Source organism: Ovis aries, chromosome 1 (assembly GCF_016772045.2).
Source record: "Ovis aries strain OAR_USU_Benz2616 breed Rambouillet chromosome 1, ARS-UI_Ramb_v3.0, whole genome shotgun sequence".
Classification (NCBI taxonomy): Eukaryota; Metazoa; Chordata; class Mammalia; order Artiodactyla; family Bovidae; genus Ovis; species Ovis aries.
The window spans coordinates 100642799-100660471 of record NC_056054.1 but is presented as its reverse complement, the minus strand read 5'-3'; the positions used below and the strand labels follow the sequence as shown (position 1 = coordinate 100660471).

The window sequence follows — 17673 nt, the reverse complement described above, 5'->3', positions numbered from 1 at the left end:
TATAATGCATGCAAAGAAGCTTAGCACAAATCTACAACAGTTAGGTGTTCAATATATATTAGACATTACTGTTAAGAATAATGACTTAGTCTTGTTCATGCTTGAAAGCCATGCTAGAATCTGCCAATATCACACCCATCCTCTCTCCAGTGAGAGGGAAAGCTACACCCAAAGATAGCTAAAACGTGTTACACAGTTCAAAACTGATAGGTCTTCCTTGTGTTAATCACAACTCCTTGCTTAGAACCTTCAGAATTCAATATTGCCTTTCAGTAAAAAGTTCAAAGCTTCAAGGCTTTCTACAGCCTAGCCCGACCAACTTGATCTCATGAGTTCTCTTTAAATCCTTGAGTTAAATCTCTAAACATATTTGAGGTCTCCTTCCTTAATGCTTTTGCTTAAAATGCCTATTTGAAGAATAGGTAGAATTTGAATGACTTCCTTCACCTGGAAAACCCTCACTTTCTGCTAAATCCAACCTATTCTTCAAATCCCAGCTCAGGTCCCATAAGAGTTCCTGACTGCTCTAGCCCAAAAGTAATTTATAATTTGAAAATGTATCATCTAAACCAGGCCTTCTATAGTAATTTATACCTGTTTCTTCTACTCCATTTTTCAGTTGAGCCTTTATTTAAATTTTATATTGTCACAGAAAGCTTCCCTCAAGTTTCCAGGTCTTTCCAGCTACATTTTCAGATCCTTAAGATAGTGGCTATTAATTGTATATCTTTGTATTCCCTGTAGTTCCTCAGGAAGGGAAACTAACATGTAAGTGCGTACAATATGCCAGGTATTATGCTAAATGGTTTCTTATATTGATAATATATATCTTATTCTTCAAAATAAACTTATATAGACATTAGTGCCCTTGTTTTACAGATGAGGACATTGCACTTGAGAACGGTTAAGTAACATACATAGGCATTTAACTAGTCAATGGGACAGGTGGGTTTCTACTACACCATCCATCAAAATAGCCTGCAACTAATACATACCTTGGAGGTAAAAAAGCTCAAACAATATACATCTTTCTATTTATTTGTATCCCACTGTGAAATTTAGAATGTCATGGAAGCAAAGAAACCAAAATTGAAATTGAAAATTGAAAAAATTTTCAAAAATTGAAATTTGGCATGCCAGTTATTAACAGCCCAACCATAGGAATTCACAAAGAGCTTGAAGTTAGAAAGTCATACTTTGGGGGGAGGGGTGGATTAAGGAAGTTAAAGAGACTTTTTTTTTTTTCATTTATTCTGTATTTTGCCTTGAGTTCATGTAATGTGATGTGAAATGAATCACAGAACAAAATGGAACATTCTTTGGGTGCTTGCTGCAAGTCCATACCCCTTTCAGAACGTTCTTTCTTTTCTCTTTTCCCCTTTCCTAGGGTTACACATCTTTCTGGAATGACTGCATATCATCTGGCCTGCGAGGTGGCATCCTGATAGAGCTGGCCATGCGAGGTCGAATCTATCTAGAACCCCCAACCATGCGTAAGAAGCGACTACTAGACAGAAAGGTAGAGCATCCTCTATGAATATCCTCTTATGAAAGGGCAGATACCAACAGTCCATTTTGGAAGAATAGGAAGATTTGAGACGCCAGAATAAAAATATCACTTATTCAGTTGTCCCATTGTCAGTTCAGTTCAGTTCAGTTGCTCAGTCGTGTCCGACTCTTTGCGACCCCATGAATCGCAGCACACCAGGCCTCCCTGTCCATCACCAACTCCCGGAGTTCACTCAGACTCAAGTCCGTCGAGTCTGTGATGCCATCCAGCCATCTCATCCTCTGTCATCCCCTTTTCCTCCTGCCCCCAATCCCTCCCAGCATCAGAATCTCTTCCAATGAGTCAGCTCTTCGCATGAGGTGGCCAAAGTACTGGAGTTTCAGCTTTAGCATCATTCCTTCCAAAGAAATCCCAGGGCTGATCTCCTTCAGAATGGACTGGTTGGATCTCCTTGCAGTCCAAGGGACTCTCAAGAGTCTCCTCCAACACCACAGTTCAAAAGCATCAATTCTTCAGCGCTCAGCCTTCTTCACAGTCCAGCTCTCACATCCATACATGACCACAGGAAAAACCATAGCCTTGACTAGATGGACCTTAGTTGGCAAAGTAATGTCTCTGCTTTTGAATACGCTATCTAGGTTGGTCATAACTTTTCTTCCAAGGAGTAAGTGTCTTTTAATTTCATGGCTGCAGTCACCATCTGCAGTGATTTTAGAGCCCAGAAAAACAAAGTCTGACACTGTTTCCACTCTTTCCCCATCTATTTCCCATAAAGTGATGAGACTGGATGCCGTGATCTTCATTTTCTGAATGTTGAGCTTTAAGCCAACTTTTTCACTCTCCTCTTTCACTTTCATCAAGAGGCTTTTGAGTTCCTCTTCACTTTCTGCCATAAGGGTGGTGTCATCTGCATATCTGAGGTTATTGATATTTCTCCTGGCAATCTTGATTCCAGCTTGTGTTTCTTCCAGTCCAGCGTTTCTCATGGTGTACTCTGCATAGAAGTTAAATAAGCAGGGTGACAATATACAGCCTTGATGTACTCCTTTTCCTATTTGGAACCAGTCTGTTGTTCCATGTCCAGTTCTGACTGTTGCTTCCTGACCTGCATACAGATTTCTCAAGAGGCAGGTCAGGTGGTCTGTATTCCCATCTCTTTCAGAATTTTCCACAGTTTATTGTCTAACAGGTTTAATTATCCTGTAGCAGAGAGAGAAATCTAAGTATCCTTGGTCTAAAGAGTTGTAAGAAGTTCATGGTTTTGTCTTCCCTTTTTATGCAGAAAAGTCAGATCTAAGATGGTGTTGATTATTTTTCTGTATTTATCTATAGCTGTAATATTATGAAACAGTATTATATAATGAGGAGGTAAACATGTGGGTCAGATGCAGTCTTAACTCTGGTCAATCTCAGATAACCATTCCGTTTCCCTCCTTCCAATTATTTTGCAAGTCCTCTCTAGCATGAGTTATACGACTCTCTCCATTTTCTTATTACTTGTTTTTTCCACTCACAACTTCACTGTCATACTTAGCACTCTAGTGAAACTACCTTCTTAGGTGTCACCAGCTAATTTTCAGTCTTCAATTTATTTTTCTTTTTTAACCTGTATGTGGTGTTTGACACTTTTGACTACCTCCTATTTGAAATTTCCTCTCTTTTTGACCTTTGTTATATTACATCCTCTTGCTTCTCTAGCGGTACCCTATTTCATTTACTTCTCCATTCCTTGATATCTAAATCTCAATTTATATCACCTTGTATCCTTTTAGAGATATCATTTACCTTTACAGCTTCAGCTATCACACCCTTATGTTATTAATTTTCAAATTACTAGACCTGTCTTCTTTTTCCACCTCCAAGGACATAGTTAATTATTGTCCAGACATTTCAACTTGGCTATCCCATATCAGTTAAAACCAAGCTTCATCAACTTTACCTGAGTTTCCTATCTTTACTAATTGTTTCACAAGTTGGTTTTCCAGGCTCAAAGAGTTATTATTGAATCTGTTTTTCTCCATTACCATTTATATCGTTTGCCACTGGGACCCAGTTCAAATGTTATTTTTATCTGTCCATACTAGATTTTAAATTTCTTGAGGAAACAGAGACAATATGTTATGCTGCTTTGCTTTTCCTATGACATTTAACCCGTAGCTCAGATGGTAAAGCGTCTGCCTACAATACCAGAGACCCAGGTTCAGTCCCTGGGTCGGGAAGATCTCCTGGAGAAGGAAATGGCAACCCACTCCAGTATTCTTGCCTGGAAAATCCCATGGCTACAGTCCATGGGGTTGCAATGAGTCGGGCATGACTGAGTGACTTCACTTCACTTCACTTCACTTCATATATATAACATATTCACTGATTTTAATTTGAATGAAATAGATGAACCAGAGTCTCTTGTTTCTTCTTTTCTGAAAGGTACTGCTAAAGTCAGACAGCCCAACGGGTGATGTTTTACTGGATGAAACTCTCAAGCACATCAAAGCAACTGAACCCACAGAAACTGTCCAAACATGGATAGAGCTACTCACTGGTAAGATGATGCAGAATGATTTTTAAAATATCCCACATTTTATAATCTTTACCCTACTCTTAAGGTTGGGAGAAGAAGTATAGAAATTCAGGGTACTGAGTAAAATGTATATATTTCGCTTTTAAACTGTACTAATGAGGAACCAAAAAAGGCATGATTAATCAATACATAAAGTTTCCCAAAGCTTCACCTTACCTCTGTACACCTCATAAGCTCACAAGAAATTTTTTTAACATCTGTGCTAATGTATAATTCACATACAGTTGTTGTATAATTCACATACAGGGTCATCATACAGTTGACCCATTAAAAGTATACAATTAAATGGATTTTAGTATATTCACACAGTTGTGCAACCATCATCACAACCTAAGTTTAGAACATTTTCATCATCCCCAAAATAAACCCTATGCTCACTAGCGGTTTTCCCCATGTTTCCCAGCCCTCCTGCCCAGCTCCGACAACCACTAATCTACGTTCTATCTCTGTAGATTTGCCTATTCTGGATATTTCATATAAACGAAACCATACAACTTTTGGTTTTTTGTGACTGACTTCCAAGGATAATATTTTCAAGGTTCATCCATGTTGTGGCATGTATCAGCACTTCATTCCTTTTTTCCTCTAAGGCAAGTTCAAAAACTTTAATATGAATAACTAAGCCTATGGCATAAAATTATAGGAGAATCTTCCGCAAGGCACTTTGAGGTCATAGCCAGTGTCACCTTCTGGAGCAGTTTTTTTTAACTGAAGTTTTTATTGAGACATTTGTATTGAGTTGGTTAAAAAGTTCATTCTGTTTCTTCCATAACATCTTACAGAAACACTCGAAGGAACTTTTTGGCCAACCCAATATATTGACATGCAGTTGTAAGAATTAATACAGAGAGATCCCTTTATATGTTTTGTCTAGAATCCCCCACTGGTAAAATTTCTCAAATTTTTAGTGTATGATAATCAGAGTACTGAAATTGATATGATTCACCAATCTTGTTAGAATTTGCCTAGGTTTTTTGTTTTTTTTGTTCTTTTTGGCTGCACCACGTGGCATGTGGAATCTTAGTTCCCCAACCAGGGATCAAACCTTGCCGCTTGCAGTGGAAGCACAGAATCTTAACTGTTGGACAGCCAGTGAAGTCACAAATTTCCCCAGTTTTAATTTGGCTCTTTATTTCCAAATAATATTTCATTGGATGGTTATACTACTTTAGTTATTTATTTATCAGTTGATGGACATTTGAATTATTTCCTCTTTTTGACTAATGTGAACATTCATAGACAAGTTTTTGTGTGGACACATTTTCATTTCGGGGGTATATAGTTAACTTTATTGTGGTAAAATACACATATTATCTTAATCATAAGTGTACAATTCAGTGACATTAAAAACACAGTGTTATATAACTGTTACTTCTCTCTATACTCAAAGCTTTCTCATCATCCAAATATCCCTCTTCCTCCCTCTCTTCATTCCCTGGCAACTTCTTATTTACCTTCTGTCTCTATGAATTTACCTGATCTAAGTAACTCATATAAGTGGAATCATACAGTATTTGTCCTTCTATGCCTGACTTACTTGATAGCTAAGCATTTTTTCAAGGTCCATTCATCTTACAGCTTACATCAAAATCTCATTCATTTTTATGGTTGTGTAATATTCTGTTGTATGTGATATACCACCTTTTGTTAATTTCATCTGTTAATGAACACTTGGGTATTTCCATCTGTTGGCTATTGTGGGTAATGCTGCTGTGAACCTTGTGCATATATCTGATAAAGTCATTGCTTTCCATTCTTTTGGATGTATATCTTGGAGTAGAATTATTGGGTCATGTGATAGTTCGATAGTTTAAGAAACCACCAAGCTGTTTTCTACAGAAGCTGCAGTCTTTGATATTCTTACCAGCCATGGTAAGTTTCCAGTTTCTCTACATCCTCATTAGCTCTTGTTTTGTTTATAATTATAGCCATTCTAGTAGATACGAAGCAGTATCTCATTGTGGTTTTGATTTTCATTTCCCTAATGATTAATGATGTTGAGCATCTTTTCATGGATGATTTATGTATCTTCTTTGGAGAAATGTCTATTCAGGTCTTTTGCCCATATTTCAATTGGCTTCTGTTGTTTTTGTTGAGTTTTCAAGCTCTTTCTATAGTCTCAACAGTAATCCCTTATCAAATGTATGATTTGTAAATATTTTCTCTCATTCTATCAGTTATCTATTCACTTTATTAAGAGTAACTCTTGATGCACAGAAGTTCTTAATTTTGATGAAGTCCAGTTTATTTGTTGCCTGACTTTTGGTGTCATATCACTGAAATCTTTGCCAAATCTAATGTCATAACGATTTTCCCAATGCTTTCTTCTAAGAGTTTTACAGTTTTAGTTCTTAAATTGGTTCTTTGATCCATTTTTACTTAATTTTCGAATATGATATAAAGGTTCAGCTTAATTCTTTTGCATGTGGATATGCAGTTTCCCAGAACCATTTGTTAAAAATACTATTCTTTCCCCCTTGAATGGCCTTGGAAGTCTTGTTGAAAATCAGTTGACCATATCTGCAAAGGTTTATTTCTGGACTCTCTATTCTGTTGTATTAACCTGTATGTTTGTCCATACCGTTTTACTTACTGTAGCTTTGTAGTAAGTTCTGAAGTTGAAAAAGTATGAATCCACTAATTTTATCCTTCTTTTTCAAAGTTGTTTGGCAGTTCTGGGTGTTGTGCAATTCTGTATGAATTTGAGGATCAACTTTTCCACTTCTGTGGAAAAGGCTGTTAGAATTTTATAGGGATTGGGTTGAACCTGTAGATCTTTTTGGGTGGTTATTGCCATTTTAACAGTGTTAAATCTTCCTGTCCATTAAAAGACACTTAGGCTGTCTTTCCATTAATTAGGTCTTCTTTAATTGTTTTTCATCAGTTTTATAGTTTTCAGTGTACAAATCTTTAACCTCACTGGTTAGACTTATTCCTAAATATTTAATTTTCTTACACACTGTTATAAATGGGATTGCTTTCTTAATTTCATTTTCAGATTATTCATTTCTGATATACAGAAACAACTGATTTTTGTGTTTTCATCTTGTACCCAGCAACTTAGTTGAGTCTGTTAGTTCTAGTTGCTTTTTGTGTATTTGAGGAGATTTTCTATGTATAGGATCATGTCATCTGCAGACAGAGATAAACTGTAAGGCTTTCCTGAATACTCTTTATTATATTGAGGAATTTTTTTTTTATTCCTAGTTTCCTATAAGTTTTTATAATGAAAGGGTGTTTGTTTTTGTATGTGGGTTTTTTTAAAAATTATATTAAATGATGTATTATTGATACATTGTTTGATTTTTATTGAAATATAATTGGCATAAATGTTATATTAGTTTCAGATGTACATCATGTTGATTTACTATTTGTGTGTATTGTGAAATAATTACCACAATAAGTCTAGTTAGCATCCATCATCACAAATAGCTTTTTTTTCTTGTGATGAGAACTCTTAAGATCTGTTTTCTTGAGTGCTTTGAGTGCTTTGTCGCTTCAGTTGTGTCCAACTCTGTGCGACCTTGTGGACTGTATGTAGCCCACCAGGCTCCTCTGTCAATGGATTTTCCAGGCAAGAATACTGGAGTGGATTGCCATGCCCTGCTCCAGGGGATCCTCCCAACCCAAGGATCAAACGCGCGTTGCTTATGTCTCCTGCATTGGCCGGCAGGTTCTTTAACACTAGTGCCGTCTGGGAAGCCCATTTGAAAGTCTGTTTTCTTAGCAACTTTCAAATATATAATACAATGTTAGTAACTATAGTTACCATGCTATATATTACATCCTCAGGATTTATTTATTTTATAACTGAAATTTTGTGTTTTTTGATCTTCACACATTGTGGCATTCTTCCCCTTTCCACCCTTAGCAACTACCAATCTGTTCTGTGTATCTAAAATTTTGGAATTTTTTGGTTTTGTTTTAGGTTCCAGATACAAGTGAGATCATACAGTATTTGTCTTTCTCTGTCTGACTTATTTCACTTAGCATAATGCCCTCAAGGCCCATCCATGTTGTTATGAATGGCAAGATTTCCTCTTTTTATGGCTTATTAGTATTCCAATGTATGTATATGTGTATGTGTATATGTGTATGTTTGTGTGTGTGTATACCACATTTTCTTTACCTGTTCATCCATAATTGATATTTTAGTTGCTTCCATGTCTTAGCTATTGTAAATAATGCTGCAGTGAACATGGGTAGTTCACTGCAGCATTTCAAATTAGTGTTTTCATTTCCTTTAGAAAAATTCTGAGAAGTAGAATTACTAAATTATATGGTAGTTATCATTTTAATTTTTTGATAAACTTCTATACTGTTTTCTATAGTGACTGCACCAATTTACATTCTCACCAACAGTGCATGAGGGTTCCCTTTTCTCTATGTCCTTGCCAACATTTGTGGTTTTTTTTAATTTTTAAAATATTCAGATATTTATTTTTATTTATTTACTAATTTGGCTGCACTGGGTCTTAGTTGCAGCATGCAGGATCTTAACTGCAGCATGAGGCATCTAATTCCCCAACCAGGGACCAAATTTGGGTCCTCTGCATTGGGAGGGTGGAGTCTTAGCTACTGGACCACCTCGGAAGTCCCTATCTTTTTAAAATACTTTTTATTATATATTGGAGTATAGCCGATTAATAATGTTGTGATAGTTTCAGGTGGCCAGCGGGACTCAGCCAAACATATACATGTATCTGTTCTCCCCCAGTCTCCCCTTCCATCCAGCCTAACAGGTAACATTGAGCAGAGTTCCCTGAACACTTGTTATTTTTTATCTTTTTAATAATAACCATCCTAACAAGTGTGAAGTGATATCTCACTATAGTTTTGATTTGCAATTCCTTGATGATTATTGACGTTGAGCACATTTTCATGTGTCTTTTGGCCATTTTTATGTCTTCTTTTGAAAAGCGTCTATTTAGATCCTTAGTCTATTTGAGTTTATGTGACATTCCTGGAATAAATTTTACCTGATCACAGTGAATAATCCTTTTATCATGTTGTTGGATTAAGTTTGCTAATATTTTACTAAGGATTTTGAATCTACATTCATAAGACTTATTGGTCTGTAACTTTCTTTTCTTGTGATGTCTTTATTTGGCTTTAGTATGAGGATAATCTTGCCTCGCAGAATGAATTAATGTGTTCCTTCTTTAGATTTTTGGAAGACTTTGCGAAGGATTGGTGTTAATTCTTCTTTAAATGTAAGGTAGAATTCACTGATGAAGTCATCTGGCCCCAGACTTTTCTTTGTTGGGATGTTTTGATTTTTGATTACTGATTTCATCTTTTTATTTGCTATAAATCTGTTGAAATTTTCTTTGTCAGTTTAAATAATTTGAACTTTTCAAGGAGTTTGTCCATTTTTCTAGGTTGTCTAATTTGTTGGTTTAATATTATTCACAGTATCATTTTTTAATATAAATATATTTATTTTAATTGGAGGTTAATTACTTTACAATATTGTATTGGTTTTGCCATACATCAACATGAATCTGCCACAGGTATACACGTGTTCCTCATCCTGAACCCCCCTCCCTCCTCCCCGCCGTACCATCCCTCTGAGTTTTCTCAGTGCACCAGCCCCAAGCATCCAGTATCATGCATCAAACCTGGACTAGCGATTCATTTCATATATGATATTATACATGTTTCAATGCCATTCTCCCAGATCATCCCACCCTCTCCCTCTCCCTCTCCCACAGAGTCCAAAAGACTGTTCTGTACATCTGTGTCTCTTTTGCTGTCTCGCATACAGGGTTATCATTACCATCTTTCTAAATTCCATATATATGCGTGAGTATACTATATTGGTGTTTTTCTTTCTGGCTTACTTCACTCTGTATAATAGGCTCCCGTTTCATCCACCTCATTAGAACTGATTCAAATGTGTTGTTTTTACTGGCTGAGTAATACTCCATTGTGTATATATACCACAGGTTTCTTATCCATTCATCTGCTGATGGACATCTAGGTTGCTTCCATGTCCTGGCTATTATAAACAGTGCTGTGATGAACACTGGGGTACACGTGTCTCTTTCAATTCTGGTTTCCTCGATGTGTATGCCCAGCAGTGGGATTGCTGGGTCAGAAGGCAGTTCTCTTTCCAGTTTTTTAAGGAATCTCCACACTGTTCTCCATAGTGGCTGTACTAGTTTGCATTCCCACCAACAGTGTAAGAGGGTTCCCTTTTCTCCACACGCTCTCCAGCATTTATTGCTTGTAGACTTTTGGATCGCAGCCATTCTGACTGGCGTGAAATGGTACCTCATTGTGGTTTTGATTTGCATTTCTCTGATAATGAGTGATGTTAAGCGTCATAGTATTATTTTATAATCCTTTTTTTAATCCCTGCAAGATCCATTGTAATGCCTTCACTCTCATTTCTGATTTTTAGTTGTTTCTATCTTTTTTCCTTTGGCAGTCTAGCTAAATGTTTGTGAATTTTGATCATTTCAAAGAAACAACTTTTAGTTTCTTCAATTTTGTTGGTTGTTTCTCTGATCTCTCTTTTTGTATATCTCTTCTCTAATCTATTTCCTTCCTTCTATTAACTTAGGGTTTATTTTGCTCTTCTTTTTCTAGTCCATTAAAGTATAAAGTTAGGAGATTGATTTTAGACTTTTTAAATTTACGCATTTACAGCAAATTTCCCTCTGCTTTCACTGCATCCCATATACTTTCATATGTTGTGTTTTCATCCATTTCTAAGTATTTTCTAATTTCCTTTGTGATTTCTTCTTTGACACATTGGTGTTTCAGTTCAGTTTAGTTCAGTCGCTCAATCATGTCCGACTCTTTGCAACCCCATGAACCACAGCACGCCAGGCCTCCCTGTCCATCACCAACTCCCAGAGTTCACCCAAACTCATGTGCATCGAGTCAGTGATGCCATCCAGCAATCTCATCCTCTGTCGTCCCCTTCTCCTCCTGCCCCCAATCCCTCCCAGCATCGCGGTCTTTTCCAGTGAGTCAACTCTTTGCATGAGGTGGCCAACGTATTGGAGTTTCAGCCTCAGCATCAGTCCTTGCAGTGAACAACACCAGGACTGGTCTCCTTTAGGATGGACTGGTTGGATCTCCTTGCAGCTTGTTTAATTTACACATATAGGCAAATTTTCATTTTCCTTCTTTTATTGATATCTGATTTCTTCCCACTATGGTCAGAGAAGATAAGATACTTTGTATGATATCTGTCTTTTGAAATATATTGAGATTTCTTTTATGGCCTAACATACGGTGTCTCCTGGAGAATGTGCCATGTAAATCTGAGAAGAACATGTATTCTGCAAGTAGGGTGATACAAAACTGTTTACTTCTGTCTGTTCTGTCCATTTTGCTTCATGTATTTTGAGTCTGTTATTAGGAGTGTAAATATTTATAATTGTTTTATCTTCTTGTTGTACTGAACCTTTTATTAATATATAATGTCTCTGTGTCTCTTTTGTATGATTTAAAGTGTATTTTGTCCAAAATTAGTATAGACATCCTTTCTCTTTTTTGGTTACTATTTGAATGGAATATCTCTTTCCATCCATTCACTTTCAACCTGTCTGTGTCCTTTGATCTAAAGTGAGTCTCTCATAAACAGCATATAGTTGGATCATGTTTTTTAACCCATCCTGCCAATTTTTTCTTATGATTAAATAGTTTAATATGTTTACATTTAAAGTAATTACTGGGGCTTCCCTGGTGGTCTAGTGGTTAAAAAATCTGCCTTGCAATGCAGGGGACACTGGTTCGATGCCTGGCCTGGGAATATCCCACATGCCATGGGGCAGCTAAGCCCATGTGCCACAACTACTGAAGCCTGCATACTCTGGAGCCAGTGCTCTGCAACAGGAGAAGTCCTCCCACCACAACTAGAGCATAAGCCCCTGATCGCTGCAGCTAGAGAAAGCTTGTGCACAGCAACAAAGACCCAGTGCAGTCAAGAATAAAATAAATAAATAATAAATAAAGTAATTACTGATAAGGAGACACTACCATTTTGCTATATGGCCTATAGATTTTTGTCCTTCATTTCCTGCATTACTATCTCCTTTTATGTTTGGTTGATTTTTTTATAGTGAAACATTTTGATTCCCTTCTCATGTTCTTTAGTGTATATTCTATAGACATTTTCTTTGTTGCACCATGGGGATTACATTTTATATCTTAAAGTTATGACAACCTAATTTGAATTGATACCAACTTAACTTCAATAACACAAAAAGTCTGTTCCTATACAGCTCCATTCCACTCTCCGTTTTGATGTCGCAGATTATACCTTTATAAATTGTATGACCAATAACATAGGTTAATAAGTGTTCTTTAATGCATCTGTCTTTTAAAGTATATAGAAATTAAAAAATAGTTTTTTAACTATTTAACTATTTAGTTTTTTAACTAATTAACTTTTATAGTTGTCCATGTATTTAACTTTTATTGAGTGTCTTTATTTCTTCATTACTGCTTCAAGTTACTTCTAGCTTTCCTTCATTTCAACCTGCAGTACTTTTTAGCATTTCTTGCAGGGCAAGTCTAGTGGTGACAACCTTCCTCAATTTTTATTTACCTGCTACTAAGTCACTTTAGTCATGTCCAACCCAGTGCGACCCCATAGATGGCAGCCCACCAGGCTCCCATGTCCCTGGGATTCTCCAGGCAAGAACACTGGAGTGGGTTGCCATTTCCTTCTCCAGTACATGAAAACGAAAAGTGTAAGTGAAGTTGCTCAGTCATGTCCGACTCCTAGCAACCCCATGGACTGCGGCCCACCAGGCTCTTCCGTCCATGGGATTTTCCAGGCAAGAGTACTGGAGTGGGGTGCCATTGCCTTCTCCTTATTTACCTGGGAAAGTCTTAATTTCATTTTTCAAGGACACTTTTTCTGGATATAGAATTCTTAGGTGACAGATTTTTTTCTTTGAGCCCTTTGAGTATGTCAACCCACTGTCTTCTAGCCTCCAAAGTTTCTGATGAGAAGTCTGGTGATAATCTTATTGAAGATAACTTTGTGTATGACAACTCACTTTTCTCTTCCTGCTTTTAAGATTCTTTATCTTTGTAAGCTAAATTAATGCTGGAGAGGGTGTGGAACAAAAAAAATCTTCCTATGCTTGGTAGGAATGTAAATTGGTGCAGCCAATATGGAGGACAGTATGGAGTTTCTTTAAAAAACTGAAAGTAGAGTTAAGTACAATCTGTCAGTCACACTCCTAGGCATATATATCTGAGAAAACTAATTCAAAAAGATACATTCAACCCAGTGTTCATAGCAGCACTATTTACAATAGTCAAGACTGGAAGCAACCTAAATGTCTGTCAACAGCTGAATGGATAAAGAAGATATATAGATATGGATATATAATATGAATATTTCTCAGTCATGAAAAAGAATGAAATAAGGCCATTTGCATCAATATGGATGGACCTAGAGATTATCATATTAAGTGAAGTAACTCAGACAGAAGAAGATAGATACCACTTTCGGATCCTCCATCTGTGGTGGAACCGCTGCCAAGATGCAGATTTTTGTGAAGACTCTTGACAGGGAAGACCATCACTCTCAAGGTTGAGCCCTCGGATACAATAGAAGATGTAATGGTCAAGATCCAGGATAAGGAAGGAATTCCTCCTGACCAGCAAAGACTGATCTTTGCTGGCAAGCAAGTGGAAGATGGACGTACTTTGTCTGACTACAACATTCAAAAGGAGTCCACTCTTCATTTAGTGTTGAGACTTTGTGGTGGCTCTGAGAAAAGGAGGAAGTCTTATACCACTCCCAAGAATAAGCATAAGAGAAAGAAGGTTAAATTGGCTGTTCTGAAATACTATAAAGTGGATGAGAATGGCAAAATCAGTCACCTTAGCCAGGAGTGTCCCTCAGATGAATGTGGTCCTGGAGTATTTTATGGCCAGTCACTTCAGCAGACATTATTGTGGCAAATGTTGTCTGACCTATTGTTTCAACAAACCAGAAGACAAGTAATTGTATATTGGTTAATAAAGATATGAGCTAACAAACAAACAAAGACAAATACCATATGATATCACTTATATGTGGAATCTTTAAAAATGATACAAGTGAACTATTTATAAAACAGAAATAGACTCATAGAAATAAAAAACAAACTTATGGTTACCAAAGTGGATAGCAGAAGTGGGGGGAGGGTAGATAAATTAGGAGTTTGGGACTAACAGTTAGCTCCACTGATAAAGAATCCACCTGCAATGCAGGAGACCCCGGTTCCGTTCCTGAGTCAGGAAGATCTAGAGGAGAGGGATAGGCTACCCACTCCAGTATTCATGGGTTTCCCTGATAGCTCAGACAGTAAAGAATCTGCCTACTGTATGGGAGACCTGAGTTTGATCCCTAGGTTGGGAAGATCCCCTGGAGGAGGGCATGGCATCCCACTCCAGTGTTCTTGCCTGGAGAATGCCCGTGGAGAGGAGGAGCCTGGCAGGCTACAGTCCGTGGGGTCACAAAGAGTTGGACATAACTGAGTGACTAAGCACAGCATATATAAAATAAGTAGACAATAGGGACCTACTACATAGCACAGGGAACTATATAGTCAGTCAATTATAATAACCTAGAATGGAAAAGAATTTAAAATATATATGTGTGTGTATGAAAATCACTGTCTTGTCTGACTCTGCAACGCCATGGACTAGCCTGCCAGGCTGCTCTGTCCATGGCATTCTCCAGGCAAGAATACTAGAGTGGGTAGCCATCCCTTCTCCAGGGGATCTTCCCAGCCCAGGATCGAACCCAGGTCTCCTGCACTGCAGGTGTATTCTTTACCATCTGAGCCACCAGGGAAGCTCAAATATATGTTTGTGTAACTCAGTATCACACATCTAAAACTAATGTAACATTGTAAATTAACTATGCTTCAATTTAAAATTGGTTTTAAAAGATTGTTTATCTTTGGCTTTCAATAGTTAGATTATAATTTATCTTGGATGTTTTAGTCAACATTGAGCTCATTGAGTATCTTAGATTTGTAGATTCACATTTCTCATGAAATTTAGACCATTTTCAGCTATTATTTTTTCAAATATTTTTCTGCCCTTTCTCTCTTCTCCTCTGGGATTCCTACAATGAAAATATTTGTCCATTTGATGGAGTCTCAGAGGTTCCTTAGGCTTCATTCACCATTTTTGTTGTTTTTCCCTAAACTTTATTACTTCAGTTGTACTATCTTCAAATTTGTTAATTCTTCTGCCTGCTTAAATCTGTTTTTGAACCCATATAGTATATTCTTCATTTTAGCTGTTGTATTTAAGCTCCAGATTTTCTTTTTGGTTCCTTTTTGTAATTTCTATCTCTTTATTGGTATTCTAATTTTGTTCATAATTTTCTTATCTTTATCCATGTCTTCCTTTAGCTATTTGCTAAAGAAAGCATCATAAAGAAACATCTTTAAAACCGCTGTTCTCAAGTATTTATCTAGTAAACTTGACATCTGGCTTCCTCAAGTACAAATTTTGTCTTTTTCTTTTGTTCCTTTTAGTGGAACGTACCTTTTTCTTTCACTATGTGCCTTGTAATTTTTTCGTTGTTGAGAGCTGGATATTGAAATCCTATAATACAGTAACTCTGGAAATCAGACTTTCCCCATTCCCCAGGTTTTGCTGAGTTGTTTGTTGTTGTTTTGTTGATTATATTATGGTTTCTCTGTGTTGTAGATCCAACTGAGGTGAAAGCTTCAGATCTCAGGTCTTTTCCAAGGTTGTACTTCAGAGATTACATGTTTTCTTAAGCAACCACGGGTGCTTTCTTAAATACTGTGTACATGCAGTTGTTTCTGAATGTAAAAAAAAAAAAAAAAAAAAGCTTCTCTTTTAAATCCCCTGGAAGCTGCTTAGCTGGTGGGGATTGGAACAGTGGCAGCCTTTAGCTGTATGTCAGCCATCAAAAGCTACAATCCATAACCAGAACACTGGTCCTGAGATTTCAAAGACAGGGTCCTTATTGCTCATCCTGATTCCAGTAGGCTACACCAGAACTACAGATTTCTGTTCCCGCAGCTACCTTTCATGGGACTAGGGGCTAAGTAGTCACTGCTGCACTGAAGGCTGAAATTGACTGAAATTGATATTGACCACATTTGCCAGCCTAGCTTCCCCTGGAACTGACAAGTATTTGTGGAAGCTCAAGAGTTCCAAAAATAATTGTTTCAGATAGATGCTACTAGTATAATTATTGTCTAGGTGGAAAGATGAATTTCTAATGCTTGCTGCCATTATCCCAGATGTAATCTGTCAATGATTAACATTCTAAAGAACCTTATCATCTATAATCACATGGACCCCAGCCTTGTCTAACTCAATGAAACTATGAGCCATGCCATGTAGGGCCATCCAAGATGGACGGGTCATGGTGGAGAGTTCTGACTAAACATGGTCCACTGGAGAAGGGAATGGCAAACCACTTCAGTATCCTTGCCTTGAGAACCCCATGAACAGTATGATAAGGCAAAAAGATAGGACACTGAAAGATGAACTCCCCAGGTCCCTAGGTGCCCAGTTGCTACTGGAGATCAGTGGAGAAATAACTCCAGAAAGAATGAAGAGACAGAGTCAAAGCAAAAACAACACCTAGCTGTGGATGTGACTGGTGATGGAAGTAAAGTCCTATGCTGTAAAGAGCAATATTGCGTAGGAACCTGGAATGATAGGTTCATGAATTAAGGCAAATTGGAAGTGGTCAAACGAGATGGCAAGAGTGAACATCGACATTTTAAGAATCAGAGAACTAAAATGGACTGGAATGGGTGAATTTAACTCAGATGACCATTATATCTACTACTGTGGGCAAGAATCCCTTAGAAGAGTAGCCATCATAGTCAACAAAAGAGTCTGAAATGCAGTACTTGGATGCAGTCTCAAAAATGACAGAATGATCTCTGTTCGTTTCCAGGGCAAACCATTTCAGTATTACAGTAATCCAACTCTATGCCCCAGCCAGTAATGCTGAAGAAGCTGAACGGTTCTATGAAAACCTACAAGACCTTGTAGAACTAACACCCCAAAACGATGGCCTTTTCATTATAGAGAACTGAAATGCAAAAGTAGGAAGTCAAGAGATACCTGGAGTAACAGGCAAATTTGGCCTTGGAGTACAAAACAAAGCAGGTGAGAGGCTAACAGAGTTTTGCCAAGAGAACACACTGGTCATAGCAAACACCTTCTTCCAACAAAACAAGAGAAGACTCTACAAATGAACATCACCAGATGGTCAATACCAAAATATAAATTGATTATATTCTTTGCAGCCAAAGATGGAGAAACTCTATACAGCCTGCAAAAATAAGACCGGGAGCTGACTGTGGCTCAGATCATGAACTCCTCATTGCCAAATTCAGCTTTAAATTGAAGAAAGTAGGAAAAACCCACTAGACCATTCAGGTATGACCTAAATCAAATCTGTTACGATTATATAGTGGAAGTGACAAATAGATTCAAGGAATTAGATCTGATAGAGTACCTGAAGAACTATGGACAGTTTGTGACATTGTATAGGAGGCAGTGATCAAGACCATCCCCAAGAAAACGAAATGCAAAAAGGCACAATAATTGTCCAAGG

The 17673-nt window shown here is 37.3% G+C and overlaps 1 protein-coding gene and 1 pseudogene across 2 annotated transcripts in view; both read left to right on the top strand.

The window, feature by feature from the left end:
* LOC132659599 (ubiquitin-ribosomal protein eS31 fusion protein-like) overlaps positions 1-17001 on the top strand; it is a 37060-nt pseudogene extending 20059 nt beyond the window's left edge.
* Positions 1-17673, top strand: part of GOLPH3L (golgi phosphoprotein 3 like) — a 47626-nt gene that overhangs the window by 22322 nt on the left and 7631 nt on the right. For both annotated transcript variants that reach the window (XM_004002460.4, XM_042251417.1), the window contains 2 exons: positions 1388-1519; positions 3935-4049. In XM_004002460.4, the coding sequence (XP_004002509.2) occupies positions 1388-1519; positions 3935-4049 (247 nt within the window). The remainder of the gene's footprint in view (positions 1-1387; positions 1520-3934; positions 4050-17673) is intronic.